At 38.4% G+C, this 14,338-nt stretch overlaps 1 protein-coding gene across 1 annotated transcript in view; it reads left to right on the plus strand.

Annotated features, from left to right (window-relative positions):
* The window catches only part of PDE6B (phosphodiesterase 6B), a 41,054-nt gene extending 26,919 nt beyond the window's left edge, over positions 1-14,135 (plus strand). Inside the window, exons 19-22 of the mRNA XM_072115529.1 lie at positions 1,736-1,810; positions 4,272-4,355; positions 10,402-10,558; positions 11,480-14,135. Of these exons, the coding sequence (XP_071971630.1) occupies positions 1,736-1,810; positions 4,272-4,355; positions 10,402-10,558; positions 11,480-11,544 (381 nt within the window). The 3' untranslated portion in view covers positions 11,545-14,135. The remainder of the gene's footprint in view (positions 1-1,735; positions 1,811-4,271; positions 4,356-10,401; positions 10,559-11,479) is intronic.
* The last annotated feature ends 203 nt before the right edge of the window (positions 14,136-14,338 follow it).

Below are 14,338 nucleotides of genomic sequence, written 5' to 3' on the forward strand. Positions count from 1 at the left end.
CTACATGCCTAAATGCACTGAGTTGCCGCCATGTGATTGGCTGATTAAAAATTAAGTGTTAACGAGCAGTTGGACAGGTGTACCTAATAAAGTGGCCAGTGAGTGTATGTATTTTAAGGATCGTGAAATAAAGAAATGATTTTTTAATTTTCAATGGTGAGTGCCAACTATTCCTTTTTTCTATATGATTGTTGGATAAGAAGACTGCATCTTTGACTAATTATAGTTAGAGCACCACCTGTATCACTCCCTGTTTCGCACCTTATAAAGGTCTTGTCCTAAAAAAAGAAGTCTCACCTAACAGACTGCTAAAAGTGCCCCTTAAATATTTCCCTGAACTTCTGTTTTTGTTTTCTTAGTTTTTACAATTACTAAATTATTACAATACAAATAAGAAAATGGAGACACATATGGCTTGCATAACAGTTACATGACAGTAACTATTCAACTATTCATTATTGTCGGCAGGATAGATAAGAAAACTGAGATGGGTGGAGTGGGGTATAATGGTAAATACAAACAGTTTGACCAGTATTTGCTCTATAGTGCAATCACCCTTCCCCCACTGACCACACACACTCCCACTCACCCAATGGAAATACACAAGCTCCTTCCCACATAAAATAACCCCCTTATCGCAGCTTCACTGCGTCTGACAAGACAGAAAAAATGTGCATCTTAATGGGCATGTTACTGCTAAGTCTGAGTTTGCACAAAATCTATTACTGACGTGCGCCACAATTCTGCAGCATGAACAAAGTGCATCAAAAAAACAAATGGTGCACACTTCCAGAGCAGTGCTGGGGATGGCCGATTAATGAAGACCGTGCGCCAGTTTTAATTAACCTGTCGTAATCTGCACAGGCAGACTGCTTATAGTGCAGTTTTTACTAGTTTTAATGAATGTGGGCTATTATGTTTAATCTGAATTTATTAAGTTTTTCAATAAAAGTGGACTAGGTCACCCAGGACCCTAAGACAAAACAAATAAAGCATAAAGGTAAAGCACATAATAAAGCAAAATCATATTAGCTAAATAAATAATATATTAGCAAGTGAGGTAGGAAAAGAAAGCCATAAACATATAGGGGCAGATGTACCGGTCCTGTCGCGATCCCCGAGGTGCATTCTCTGACGAGGATGAAGTCCAGCGCGATCGTGCAACCATTTTCCTGCATCTGTCGCTTCCCCGCAGAGGTCCGCCGGAGTTCACCTTCTTCTTCTCGGTGTATCTGAGTGCATTGTCTTGCAACACAATTTGAATTGTAAATCCCGTGCTTAGTCCGAATCATTCGGGTTGTCCATCGGCCACGCCCCACGGTTTGTGTGGCATGTAAGTCGGCGCAATTGTGCCAAAATCCGATCGTGTGCGCCAAAAACCCCACAAATCGGAAATAGATGGGAAACCAGATGAAAATGCGCCGTGCGGACCCTTAGTAAATCTCTGAATCTATGGTATGTTTTTGTTATCATTATGTCACCCATAAAAAGTGATCAAAAGGTCATACTGTTCCCAAACTGGTTTAAATGAAAATATCCATGAACTTACCAACTCAAAGAATAAAAGGGATGTGTCATTTATATAAAACAGTGAAAGTTGTAAAAACAAAGCCCAAGTGCAGTCAGTGGAAAATACAAATGCAAAATGGGAAAAGGGCCTTGACCTCAAGGGGATACTGCATTTACTGAACATTAACACAAAAATTATAGAATTTTCTTTGCATTTTTTAAACAGGTTGCGCTTTTAGTTGCAGCTGAATTCTGGGAACAAGGTGATTTGGAGAGAACTGTACTTCAGCAACAGCCTATTGTGAGTGATTGTTTATCATTACTGCTACATACAGTGCACTAACATGACAACAATATCAGTCAGGGACCAGCAAAGGAATAACTACATGAAAAAATATTCTGAGGTGTTTGAAAATGTAGAATTCATGGAAAACATTATGGGAATTATACATCAGCTCTAACCCTAGATCCTAGAATCCTTGGATTTTCCCCATATATTTAGATGATTTACATGTTCCATGCATAAAATAACTTCTGAGAACAAGTCAAAACCTGATATTACCGTATATGCCGGCGTATAAGACGACTGGGCGTATAAGACGACCCCCAACTTCTGCCCTAAAAATATAGAATTTGGTATATACTCACTGTATAAGACTACCCCTCTCCCAAATGAAAAAAAGTCTGCTTAAAACTTTGCAAAACAAACAAGAGAGCAAGTGCCTGGTGATCATAACTGTAAGCTGCGATATTAATGAAGATCCGACATGCTTCTGTAAGTGCCGCCTGTGACCCCCAGCTCTGTGACGCTGACCGCTGTGACAGGGCGGCTGCATTAGCATACAGCGCGCCGCCCCGTCAGCGCGTACTAAGCCTCTTCTAATGACTGTGAGAGGCGGACTGCCGCGCATGCGCGGCGGTCCCAGGAAGCGGCTCTCTGCACGCTGACGGGGAAAAAAAACACCTCACACAGTGCGGCCCCCGTATATCCGGCGTATAAGACGACCCCCCACTGTAGCCATTATTTTAAGGGGTTAAAAAGTAGTCTTATACGCCAGTATATACAGTAATTGGATCCTGTCAGTTCCCTGATAACATATAAATGTTATATTTTTTGTATATGAAGTTCTCAGCATCATACTGTAAGTTTGTCTTTCCAGAGAAAATCAGAGGTCTGATTTAAGAGAAATCTTATTTTGTATGTACAGGCAGTCCCCAGGTTACGTACAAGATAGTGTCCGGTGGTTTGTTCTTAAGTTGAATTTGTATGTAAGTCGAAACTGTATATTTTATAATTGTAAATCCAGAAAAAAATAATTTTGGCCCCAGTGACAATTGGAGTTTAAACATTTTTTGCTGTAATGGGACCAATGATTATCAATAAAGCTTCATTACAGACACCTTACAGCTGATCATTGCAGCATGGGACTATAGTAAAGCATTCAGAGAGCTTCACCAGAGGACAGATGGGTTTGTCTGTATCTATGGGTTGTCTGTAAGTCGAGTGTCCTTAAGTAGGGGACCACCTGTATATGAATACAGGCAGTCCCCAGGTTATGTACAGATAAGGTTTGTTCCTAAGTTGAATGTAAGTCATAAAAGGTAAATTTTAAAACTTCTACTGCAGAAAGTCCCTGTACTAATTGAATTTTTTTAAAAATTTTGTTTGTCATGAGAACAAAGATTTACAATAAAGCTTCACTGCAGACATTTTACAATTGATCATTACTGAGCTCTAGCCCCAGGCTGCAAAGTACTAGCATCTGGAGAGCTTGACTAGAGGTCACAATGGGCAGAGAGGTCTGTCTGTAACTAAGGGTTGTCTGTAAGTCAGGTATTCTTAAGTCGGGGACCACTTGTATATATTATTAGCATTTCAGTGCAACATGGGCTTGGTTTTGAGGTCTGGTGCACACTGTTTTGCCTAATTGCATTATCCACCCTGTTTGTATTCTTTATCCATTCCATATACATTGAACCATTTTCAGAGTGAAAGTTATACCTTACCTGTGAGGTATACCTGCTAAACTCTGGTTTAGAGTAAAATATTTCATATCAATTAAAACCTTCCCAATCTAAGGCACTTAATACTAACTGTTCTAGGGTAGGACCCCTTTATTGGTGTTCTATGGTAGAAGTGGCGGGGGGGGGGGGGGGGTAGTCATTATTTTTACAGTTGAACTGTCTGCATGGTATTTTTTGTGAGTCCCATAGAAATTGAACAGAGGGGCTCAGGAACCCTATTTTAGTGATTAGTGTGGGTTAGCAGTCAAACCCCCATTGATCATTCAAGACCAAGTGGCTTAACGGTCATTGTACAATGAACATTACATTAGCTCTTATGGCCCTATGGGACTAGAAACAGTAGAGACCTTGAACCACTGCTTAAGTCAAGCGCGGCCCTCATAATAAATAAGGTTTTTGGGGATTTTTTTTAACAAATCCTGCCATTTCCAAGGTTTTTCCTAGAATAAATAAACCCCTCTAAGCGATATAAACATTTGTATACTAGGAAGTACATGAACATCATTGATATAGCACACAGGGTCAGGTTGTGTAAAAAGTGTATCCCTAAGTCTGCAATGCATACACTTCAGGATAAATCATAGATTTTATGGTGCTTACATTCTAACAGAGCATTTAAAGAGCATCATGTTTTTGTCAAGCAATCATTTGTAATAATATCTCAATACTGTATGTCTAAATTTTATGTATAAATGTATGTTTGTTGTCTAATATATAACCTGTTATTTCAATTACAGCCAATGATGGACAGAAATAAAGCTGCAGAACTGCCGAAACTCCAGTGCGGTTTTATTGACTTTGTCTGTACGTTTGTATATAAAGTGAGTAACTAGCGTATAACAGGGTCAGGTAGTTTTTTATATTAATAAAAAGAAAGTGGCAGATTAACTAATGTGTGATGGTCCAGAAGTTGTCATAAAATGTAATGTTGTTTTATCCTGAATCTCCTTCTGTGGACATGCTACACATTGGTTAGTCGCTCAATATACTATATACATACTCAATTGCTCGTCAAGCATATTCATATAATCTTTATTGTTGGCTATCTGTAACCACAATCTTCTTTTAGTGTTAGGTCTTCTGCAGAGGCCATTAGCTGGCTGCACAAACTGCGGCTAGCTCCCCCAGCTTATAGCCTTCTATTGGTCATGTTCACTGTGCCCAGATTTGCGGTCAGTTCCAGTTATTATATATATGTATACCACAGACCTGCCTGTCTTACATCATTGTGTAAATTTGCATTTAAGTTTTGACTAATTGGTAAATAGGGTAAATGTTTTTTTATGTTCAACTAGCTAAATAACTATCCAAATGATGTTACTATATGACAATGATAGATAGCTTCCAGTGTGAGCCTTAAAGGGGTATTCTCGTCTGAGCATTCACATTCAGTTTGATCAATCTGCCATATATTACCATTTCTTCAATTAGATGTTATTAAAAAAAATGTTCCTGTATGAAGATAATTTCTCATAAATGTAGTCTTATGGTCCCTTAGAAACAAGACTGTGTCCTCGGATACGGCCACCTCCGCCTGAGAGATTGCACAAATAAACAAAAAGGTTTTTGTATATGAAATGTCCGGGAGTTACTACATGTCCCATAGCTGTCCTGTGGTAATGATTGCTGAATCCAGCGGGTCAGGCAGGACTCTATAGCGCAAGTCTGGCCACTGCTGCCAGAGTGTGACGTGGTCGTATCCGAGGAAGCTATCTGGTTTCTAAGGGACAACATGGCTACATTTATGAGAAATTATCTTCACACAAGAACATTTTTTTTAATAACATCCAATTGAAGAAATGTTTATATATGGAAGATTAGTGAAACTGAATGTGAGTGCCCAGGCGAGAATACCCTTTTAAGTGTTCTATATGCACTCGCAGAAGAATAGCTGTGGAATTTGCCCAGAGGTAAATTCCTGGTTTCTGGTAATGTTTTAGGCCACATGGACACAACCGTACATTTGGGCATTGAGCTAGCGGTTTGCCTTATTCAGCTTTTTTCGCTGCTTCATGGAGACGGAGCTCACACTGGTAACCAAAGAAAAATAGACTGCGGATCATAAATCTGCACCAGAACAACTTTTCAGTTGCAGATTTTTTCTTAATGTGTCTTAAATAACACTTTAATTGGCAGTTGGAGGAGAATTTAGATTAGATTTAGGAAAAAAATTTATGTAACTTGTGCATCAGTGAGTGGCATGGAGATGATTATTAACCCCTTCCCAATGCGCTCCATAATAGTTCGGCCTGGCAGGAAGGTACTTAACGACGTTCGTTGCCGACACCATACAGAACAGGTGTCAGCTGCATATCGCAGCTTACACCCTGCTATAACACCCGCGACCAGAGATTCTTTCGATCGCAGGTGTTAACCCCTTACACGCCGCAGTCAACCATCACGGCAGCGTGTAAGGGGCTTCCTACGTGGATCGAATCACACCGTGGTGCTTACTGGGGGGGGGGGGCGGTTTGATCCCTGATCCTCTTATGGCAGCCCCAGGTTCTGCCAGTGGTGTGATGTCCCCTGGAGCCGGCTCTGCCTCCTGGCAGGACCCGGCTGCAATCCAATGAGCATGCACAGCATGCTCAGTGGATTACATAACACTGTATTACACAGATCTGCATTTCACAGTGGACATACATCTGTATTGCACTGTGTCAGCTCTATTTTAACTTGAACAAGGGATCAGAAGTTCCAAGCACCAATTTGGTACCAATGAAAAGCCCAACTTATTACACAAAAAATAAGCCCAAACCAGCTCAGTCAACCAAAAAAACCTAAAGTTATGCCACTGCAAAAATGGCTATACTAAAACAAATGGAATTATATCTATTCTAGTTTTTTTCAGTAAAATTGAACAAATATAAATAAAACTATATTAATTAGGTATCCCCGTAATCCGTAGAAAAAAGATAAAATATTGTTTTTAAGCTACAGTGAACACAAAGTGCATCTCGTCTTGCAAAAAACAAGCCCTTATTTGTCCAAACTGCCAATATTAATAAAGCTTGTATAGCCTATAAACCCCTTCCTGACGGTTTTGCCGCCCCCCTCTGTCCATGTTGTCTTTATTGGCTGGTTGATCCAGTCTAGCCAATAGCAGCAATATTCATCACAATGGTCGTAACTGGGGTGAATGAGAGCAACACACGGTGATAATTGTTGCTTTCAGCGCTGTATGGGTAATTAAGACCAGAGCAGCTTTCTTGTTTTAATTGATGAAATCATGCCATCTCCCAGAGAACACTTTGCACCCACTGCTGGATAAGGGTTTCCACCTGTATGTGAATAACTTTTATCCCAGTGTTCCACTATTCCTATCCCTCAGTTCCAGAGGTTCTGTAGCATGCAGTGGCACTGTACACAAAAACCAGAGAAGTCTTTTTGAAACCTTTTTAGTCAGCCACTTAGAAAGGGGGGACATCAAGGCACTCAGCAATCAGAACATGTCAAATATAAGGTCAAATATAAGGACAAAAGGGATGTCCTTATATCATCTGGACTCCAGCACCCTCACCCCTGTACGAGGTACCACCACTACCTCCACCAAGCCACATCCTTGCTTACAATAAACATATGGGTGCTGCAGATCAGGTGCAGTACAGGACCCTACGGAAAAAGAAGATATAATACAAAATGCTGCCGTGTACATTGTACAGATGATTTTCAATAGGCGGTGATTAGGGAACTAATATTTGGACAAGAAGGACAGGGTCCCAGTACCTCTACATTGGATGTCCCCCTCTTTTGCCAGGACAGCATTTTCCTGGTGAATTCTGCTGCTTCTAAAGGAAGGATTCAGAAAAGAGTCTGTTCCAAAAGGTGAAGTTAGGAATGGCTCTATATACTGCAATGAGACCTCCGAGAACTCCAGAGTGACATTTTAGTTGGTCCTCTGGTACATTTTACCTCCTTATATGCAACACATTCACAATTGACATCCAACCTTTGTTGTGAATTCATTTCGGTTAAAGGAATTATTGTAACAACTGTTAGGTCAAATTGATCACCATACCTCTCAATTATTTCATTGCGGGATGTAGTTTGCAAAGTAAGGTCACTTGTTGGTTTTATGTTTTTTATTTAGGTTTTCTATTTCCCCTCCAAGCCTCTGGATTTGTTAGCAGATCCTTTGTAATTCTCCAAGCTCTTTATTTAGTTATTATTATTTATTTATATTCCAAGTACTTTATCATTCCGGAGCCCTGTTGTACTTCGTAATCAGTGACCATACATTTCACAGTGGCACAAACTGGGCATCACATAAAGGGCACTGAACTTTCCAAAAATTGCAATTTCCATCTTGGGCATTCATTGCACATCATATTTGGAAACCACCTGTATGTTCAAAATGCTCATTGTACCACATAAATTATACTACACCACATATTACACCATGCCAAATTCTTCAAGCGGTGTGCATTTAAAAATTAGGGTCACTTTTCGGGTTCTCCTCTGTTTTGTCCCACTAGCGCTCTTCAAATGCATGTAAAAGATTTCTGTCAAAGTTGGCTTTGGCAAGCATCCCTCTTTCCCTCTACTGTGTGCCCGTACAACATTTTTTTTCATATGTGGGGTACTTATACACTCGGGAGAAATAGTTTTACACATATGTGGGGGGTTATTACATCATTTTATCCCTTGTGACTATAAAAAAATTATCGGAAAATATTCACCTTTTAAGGGCCTAATTGAATACATATATTACACCTTGCTAAATTCTCCCAGGGGTGTACTTTACTAAATAGTGTCACTTGTTGGGGTTCTCCTCTATTTTGTACCACTAGGACTCTCCAAATACATCCTGACACATGTAAAAGATTTCTGTCAAATTTGGCTTCTAAAAGGCCAATGCCCCTCTTTCCCTTCTGAACCTTACTGTGTACCCATACAACATTTTATATGTACACGTGTGGCAATTTTAGACTTGCAAGAAATAGTTTTATACATTTTTGGGGTTGTTTCATCTTTAAACCCTTGTGGCTTAGGGGAAAAAGTAAATTTTGAGAAAATTTTCATCTTTTTGTGGCCTAACTGAATCAAACACTTGTTGGGGCAAATACACAAATTTCAACTTGTCACTTGTTGGGGCTTTCCTCTGTTTTGGTACTACTAGGGCTCTCTAAATGTAGCTTGACACGTGAAATCTTTTTCAGCCATATTTGTCCTCTAAAAACTAAACAACCCTCTTTCCCTTCCAAGTGCTCAAAAAACAGCAGGCTACAGTGACAAAATGAGTATTGGAATACTCAGGAGGAATTGCACTAAACATTTTAAAATGCCTTTTCCTTTTTAACCCTTTATGAAGGTGTTCAATGAACATATTGTTAGATAAAATTACATTTCTGTAATTTTACTTCCATTTATTTTTCACCCTCCTGAAACGCTCATAGGGTTAACAAAGGTTGTTTTGAATATTTTGAGGGGTGCAGTTTCTAAAAGGGTGTCATTTGTGTGGTGGTGGTGGGGGGGGGGGGTTCTGTCATTTATAAAGTCACTTCTCACTAAATTGGCCATCCAAATGTAGGTTTTGATGATTTTCATGAAAGCCTCCTAACATCCTAAATAAATGAAAGGATGTTTGAAAAATGATGCCAAGTTAAAGCAGACATATGGAAAATGTTAGTTATCAAGTTATTTTGGTGATATGACCAACTTTCCAAAAAGTTGAAAATTTAGAATTTGGAAAACATAGTTTTTTAAAAAATTTCTCCAAATTTCCATTTTTTTCATTAATAAATAGTACACATATTGCTTTACAACGTGTCACAAAAACAACCCAAAATCACCTGGATTTGTTAAAGCATTCCAAAGTTATAGCCACTTAAAGTGACACATGTCAGATTTAAAAAAAAGGGCCATGTCAGGAAGGTGCAAAATGGCCAGGTTGTTAAGGGGTTAAATGACAGATAAGGGCAGAGGCAGGCAGCAGGTATCTACCATCAGATCTACTTCTGATGGTAGATTCCTCATGGTATGCTTCCTTTCTGCAGCATTTGGGTCCATAAAATGATGTAACAAGCTCAGAACCCAGAGTACAGGGGGTAAAAAGCAGAACATTTGGAGACATATTGAAATGGATTTACAGTACAAAGAATTGCCAGTTAAGGGACTGAATGGAGGTGAGACAGATAAGAAACAAGGATAGAGATGGGTTATCGTACAAGCATAGTAAAGGATGAATTGGAGAGGTGTCGCAGAGAGCTAGCTTGGCGACCAGATTGAAACTTATCGAGTTGTGATTTGAAGGAAAGGTAGGAGGATAGTTCAAGGTGGATCAATCACAAAAATTGATCCAAATATTGCATTTAATGTAGCTTAGTGCTGTCTGTTGAAATAACAGACAGCACATGATTGATTTTCACTGTGAATAATGTGAATAAGTGCTTAGTCATGATTGTTATTCTAAAAAAACAGCCCCCAAATGACATTGAGAGTCAGACTAATGTGCACCATTGACACAAGGTTTCAGCATCTTGCATATCTTCCTCCATGTCTGGGGCAAGAAGTCGATGGTCAAAATAATGTTTTTGCTGTAACAAGAATACATAAATGATAATGACGTCTAATTTATCACATGCCCTAAAGAAGAGGAGAGCTCCTGTCCTATTGAGTATCTTTATGATTGGACTTCAGTTTTAAAAAACAGCTTTAAATGTCCTAAAGCCTAATTTGTGTCAGGATCTGCAGTTATATTTTCACTTTCCATTCATTCTATCGATTGCTGAAAGGATAGACATTATTGCACAATCCAGTTGAAGAAACACCATTGACTTGCATAGAATTGTATGAAATACTGACATACAAATTCAAAATTTTATCATCTTTTATCATCAATACTATTTGCTATTTCCTCATGTCTAGGAGTTTTCCCGCTTCCATGAGGAAATTCAGCCAATGCTGGATGGTTTGTTAAATAACAGAAAAGAATGGAAAGCTCTGCAAGATGAGTATGAGGCTAAACTGAAGGTAATTGAAGATGAAAAGAAGAAAAAGGAAGATGAAATAGCTGCAAAGAAAGGTAACTAATAGACAGAAATATACATTTAGGAACCTGCTTGAAATAAATAATGTGGAAGCTCTTTTGTGCTATAGAGAAATCTACTGTGGGTAATTAACAGTCACATTAGTCCCTTGCATTCTCAAAATGCAGTCTGAAAAGAGAAAAATATATAGTTTTGACCATACAACTATACAGCAGCCCTGGAGAGCTTTGTAACCATAACTTTATGTGTTTTGCAAGCATCATGACTGTGAAAAATGCATATATATACCAAGATTGTAGCCAGTCTGGTTTATTCCTGTGTGAACCAGTACCAGGCTTCTGGTTGGAGATTACAGCAGAGGGGAGGACTGGGGAGAAATATTAATGCAGAGATCAACGACACAGCAGATAGAGGAGATTCCCTCAGTGCCCTAAGTCCAGCTACAACTACAGTTTTGCTACTACTAAAAACACACAAAAATATATGGTTATACAGATCTCCAGGGTTGCTACCCAACACTGTCTGCAGCTTAGTATATCAGTGATCAGTATGGGAACTCCTGTTGTCACTGCTCAATTTTACTTTAAAGCACTTACTGGATCTTAGTCCAGTTGTAGCAATTTGTTCTATGCTAGAATATAATAATATTCACCCTTCTATCAGTATTACTGTATACCTGCTAAATGCTCTGGTTTCCCGTTCCCACAAAATATATTTAATGATATTAGCCTTAATCCATAATCTTCTAAATCCTCTTTTACCAAAGTCACTTATTCAATCAATTTATTTTCAGTTAGCTGTCCCTGTTTGCCTGAGCTGACATATATTCTTCTGTATTGTACTGTTTGTTAAAAAACTGTTTGTTAAAAAACAGACTGCATGGTCATTTGATTTGTAAGAAAAAAATATATCCTTACCATTTGATATATTATTCTCTGTCTTTTTCTTATTCATAGCTGCTGCTGCCGGAACTGGTGGAGGGGGTGGTAATGGCAAATCTTCAACATGTTCAATCATCTAATTTGCTGAATTTTATAGTCATTTGGACACAAGTACAACAAGAATACAGAAAGAAACAGCTTTATAAAGTATAATCTCAAAAAGTATCTTTGGTTTACTAAAGGGGCAGTAGTTACCGCTTCAACTATTTGGAGCAAGCATCAGATTTAACCTTCCTGTTTTATGTAAGTTATTTACTTGCCCTATAAAAGAAGATTACAATTTTCCAGACATGCCAAAAATAGTGTAAGTCATTTTGGTAGTATCTTGACTTTTTCCAGAAAAAACTGAACATTACATGTTGTTCAAAGTTGCAATGTATTCAATTGGGTATCAAGAGGAAATGTGATCATCAGTAAACTGATAGTTAGTAACCATTTATTATTAACCATTATGTTAGATTAGAACCTTTCTTAAGTTAAAGGGGTATTCCATAAATCAGCATAATTCATATACAAATAGGTCCTTAAACTTTAAACTAATATGTAATTAGTTATTTAAAATGTTGCTCCCCTTAGCAGAAAATGATGTTAACATAGACTGTAATGAAGAATTAAAATGCACTGGCCCTTAAATCAGTCAGTTGATTTTCTCCACACGAAGCAGACATAGGACAGAAGATGGCTGCTGGTCACATGTCCACATCACATGTCCTGCACCTGCCTGGGCAGGTTATGTGATCACCACTATGTTTGGCTATAGTCGGTTGGTTGCAGTGCGTCTAGTATGGCCGGTGTTGTGGTGATGGCAGTTACACATCATTACTATGGTAACAGAGCAAGAAGGTCTGTTACATCATCACTGGGAGCAGAGCATAAGAGGTAGGAGGAGTTACTGAGAACAAAAGGATCATGGGACTAATAGTTTTCAGTGGCGGTCATCTTGGTGATAACTCTGCATACTTTAGTGAGGCCATAAAATTTTGTGAATCATAAAATCAAACTATTTAAGCTCCATTTTATGACTAATGACATTGAGTTGTGTAATATTCATTTATTTATAGCATTATGGGTTTTTGTATCAGATGTTCATATTCCTAGAATACCCCTTTAATAGATTTGCTTAATAGTTAATAGTTTACTTAGTGCAGTGATATAAAATTGTCAAAATTTTCAAATTGACAAAAATGTTGCACATGACAGTATAGGAGCAAATTGTACATGAGAGTAAAAAGTGGCAACCCTTAAACATGCAACCTGCGTTTATAACACAGCTTATAAAATAATGGAAGGGACAAAGGTGTAACGCAATGGACACCCCTGATGACCAAAAGGTCTCAGTTCTGGTATCTGTCATTTTGCCAGTGGAAACAGTCCTATTTTCAGTCCATAATATTTAAAGAACAATTGTAAAGTTTTTTTGTTTTTCACAAATCAATAGCTTTTGGGGTTTAGAACAACTTTGCCTATTATCTTTGTTACCTATTTCCAGCAGTTTCATTGCTATACTCCTCAGATTATCTCAATGCTGAACTAACTCCTTCCTCTACCTGTGCTAAAAAGCCCTGGAGTCGTATATACAAACAGATTCATTGGAGGGAGGGGCTGCTGCTCCCTGCTCACAGAGGAGGAGATGGCCATGTGACTATGCTCTCTGTGTATGTCACAGTATTGACTGTGTTCAGGACTGTGGATACAGATGTCTCCTGCACAGAATAGTGAGGTACAAGATCTCCACTGCTCCTTATCAATTCCTCCATCCCAGTCTGTGACTCAACAGAACTTTCTCTGTCTCTCTCCTCTCCTCATGCTGCGGCCTTTCTCCCACCTTGTACTCAGCAGTATCAGCTCTGTGCAGAGAAGCAATTAACCTTAAGTGCTCACAAAGCACAGGCTTTACACTTCATGTACTAATAATTTATACCACTTATTATATGTTTCATGCTCCTCCATGTGATGAGAGCTTTGGAGTGACCAGTGGATTTACTTGTAGTAATCTCTCTGTATTTGCTGCTAAATTACTTTGAGAGAGAACACAATCCATCATGGAATCTGTGGGCAAACTAATTGGACTCAGCTTAAGGGTAGATACAGGAAGACCTTAGTTCTCCACTAGTGAGAAAAAATGTTGTCAAACACTTTCAGAACAGAAAATGCCACAACTTTGGATAGAAAGGGGCGTGTAACACAAAATGGGCAATATCCTTCTGTTTGTTTTTAAAGGGGGAATCACACGAGAATTTGGTAAAATAATTTTATCTTTACAGTTACTCTTTAAACAGATTTTGTGATGAAAGCTCCCAATGGAGCTTCTCCTGTTAGTGTAAACGTAGCTTTAGCAAAAGGAAGTATAGTAAATAAATAGTCAATTTTAATTTTAAATTTAACCTCTGTTGATTGTGGCATCATGTTAAATGTGATACTTTATACTAGCAAAAATGTACAAGTACTTTCATACGTGTAATACATGCTAAGTGATGATTGGAGCTGCTCTTCAAGTGGGCATGAAAAATTTATGTAAGGCATAATAGGTAAACTTTTTATGGTCAAATTCATAGCTTGCATAATGTATGTATATCATTGCTATTATATTACCTCAATCTATCATATTTAAAAAAAACCTATGCAATATGCAAAAATGATTATGCAGTGTAAATAAAGTTTTTTTTGTGAATGTCATTCTTTATTTCTTCGTAATGAATGTGATTTTGTACATTACTGTAAACATCACCAAAGGGGCCAGTTAACTGCGTCGTTTTAACTTTTCTATTGCTCTTTTGTTGCAAAAAAAGAATAGATTTCTAAATATTTCCGATTGTCACCCCTCTGTCACCTTTGTGCAACAAATTACCTAAAAACTGCCCTGATTACACTTCA

Source organism: Engystomops pustulosus, chromosome 1 (assembly GCF_040894005.1).
Source record: "Engystomops pustulosus chromosome 1, aEngPut4.maternal, whole genome shotgun sequence".
In the NCBI taxonomy this organism is placed as follows: domain Eukaryota; kingdom Metazoa; phylum Chordata; class Amphibia; order Anura; family Leptodactylidae; genus Engystomops; species Engystomops pustulosus.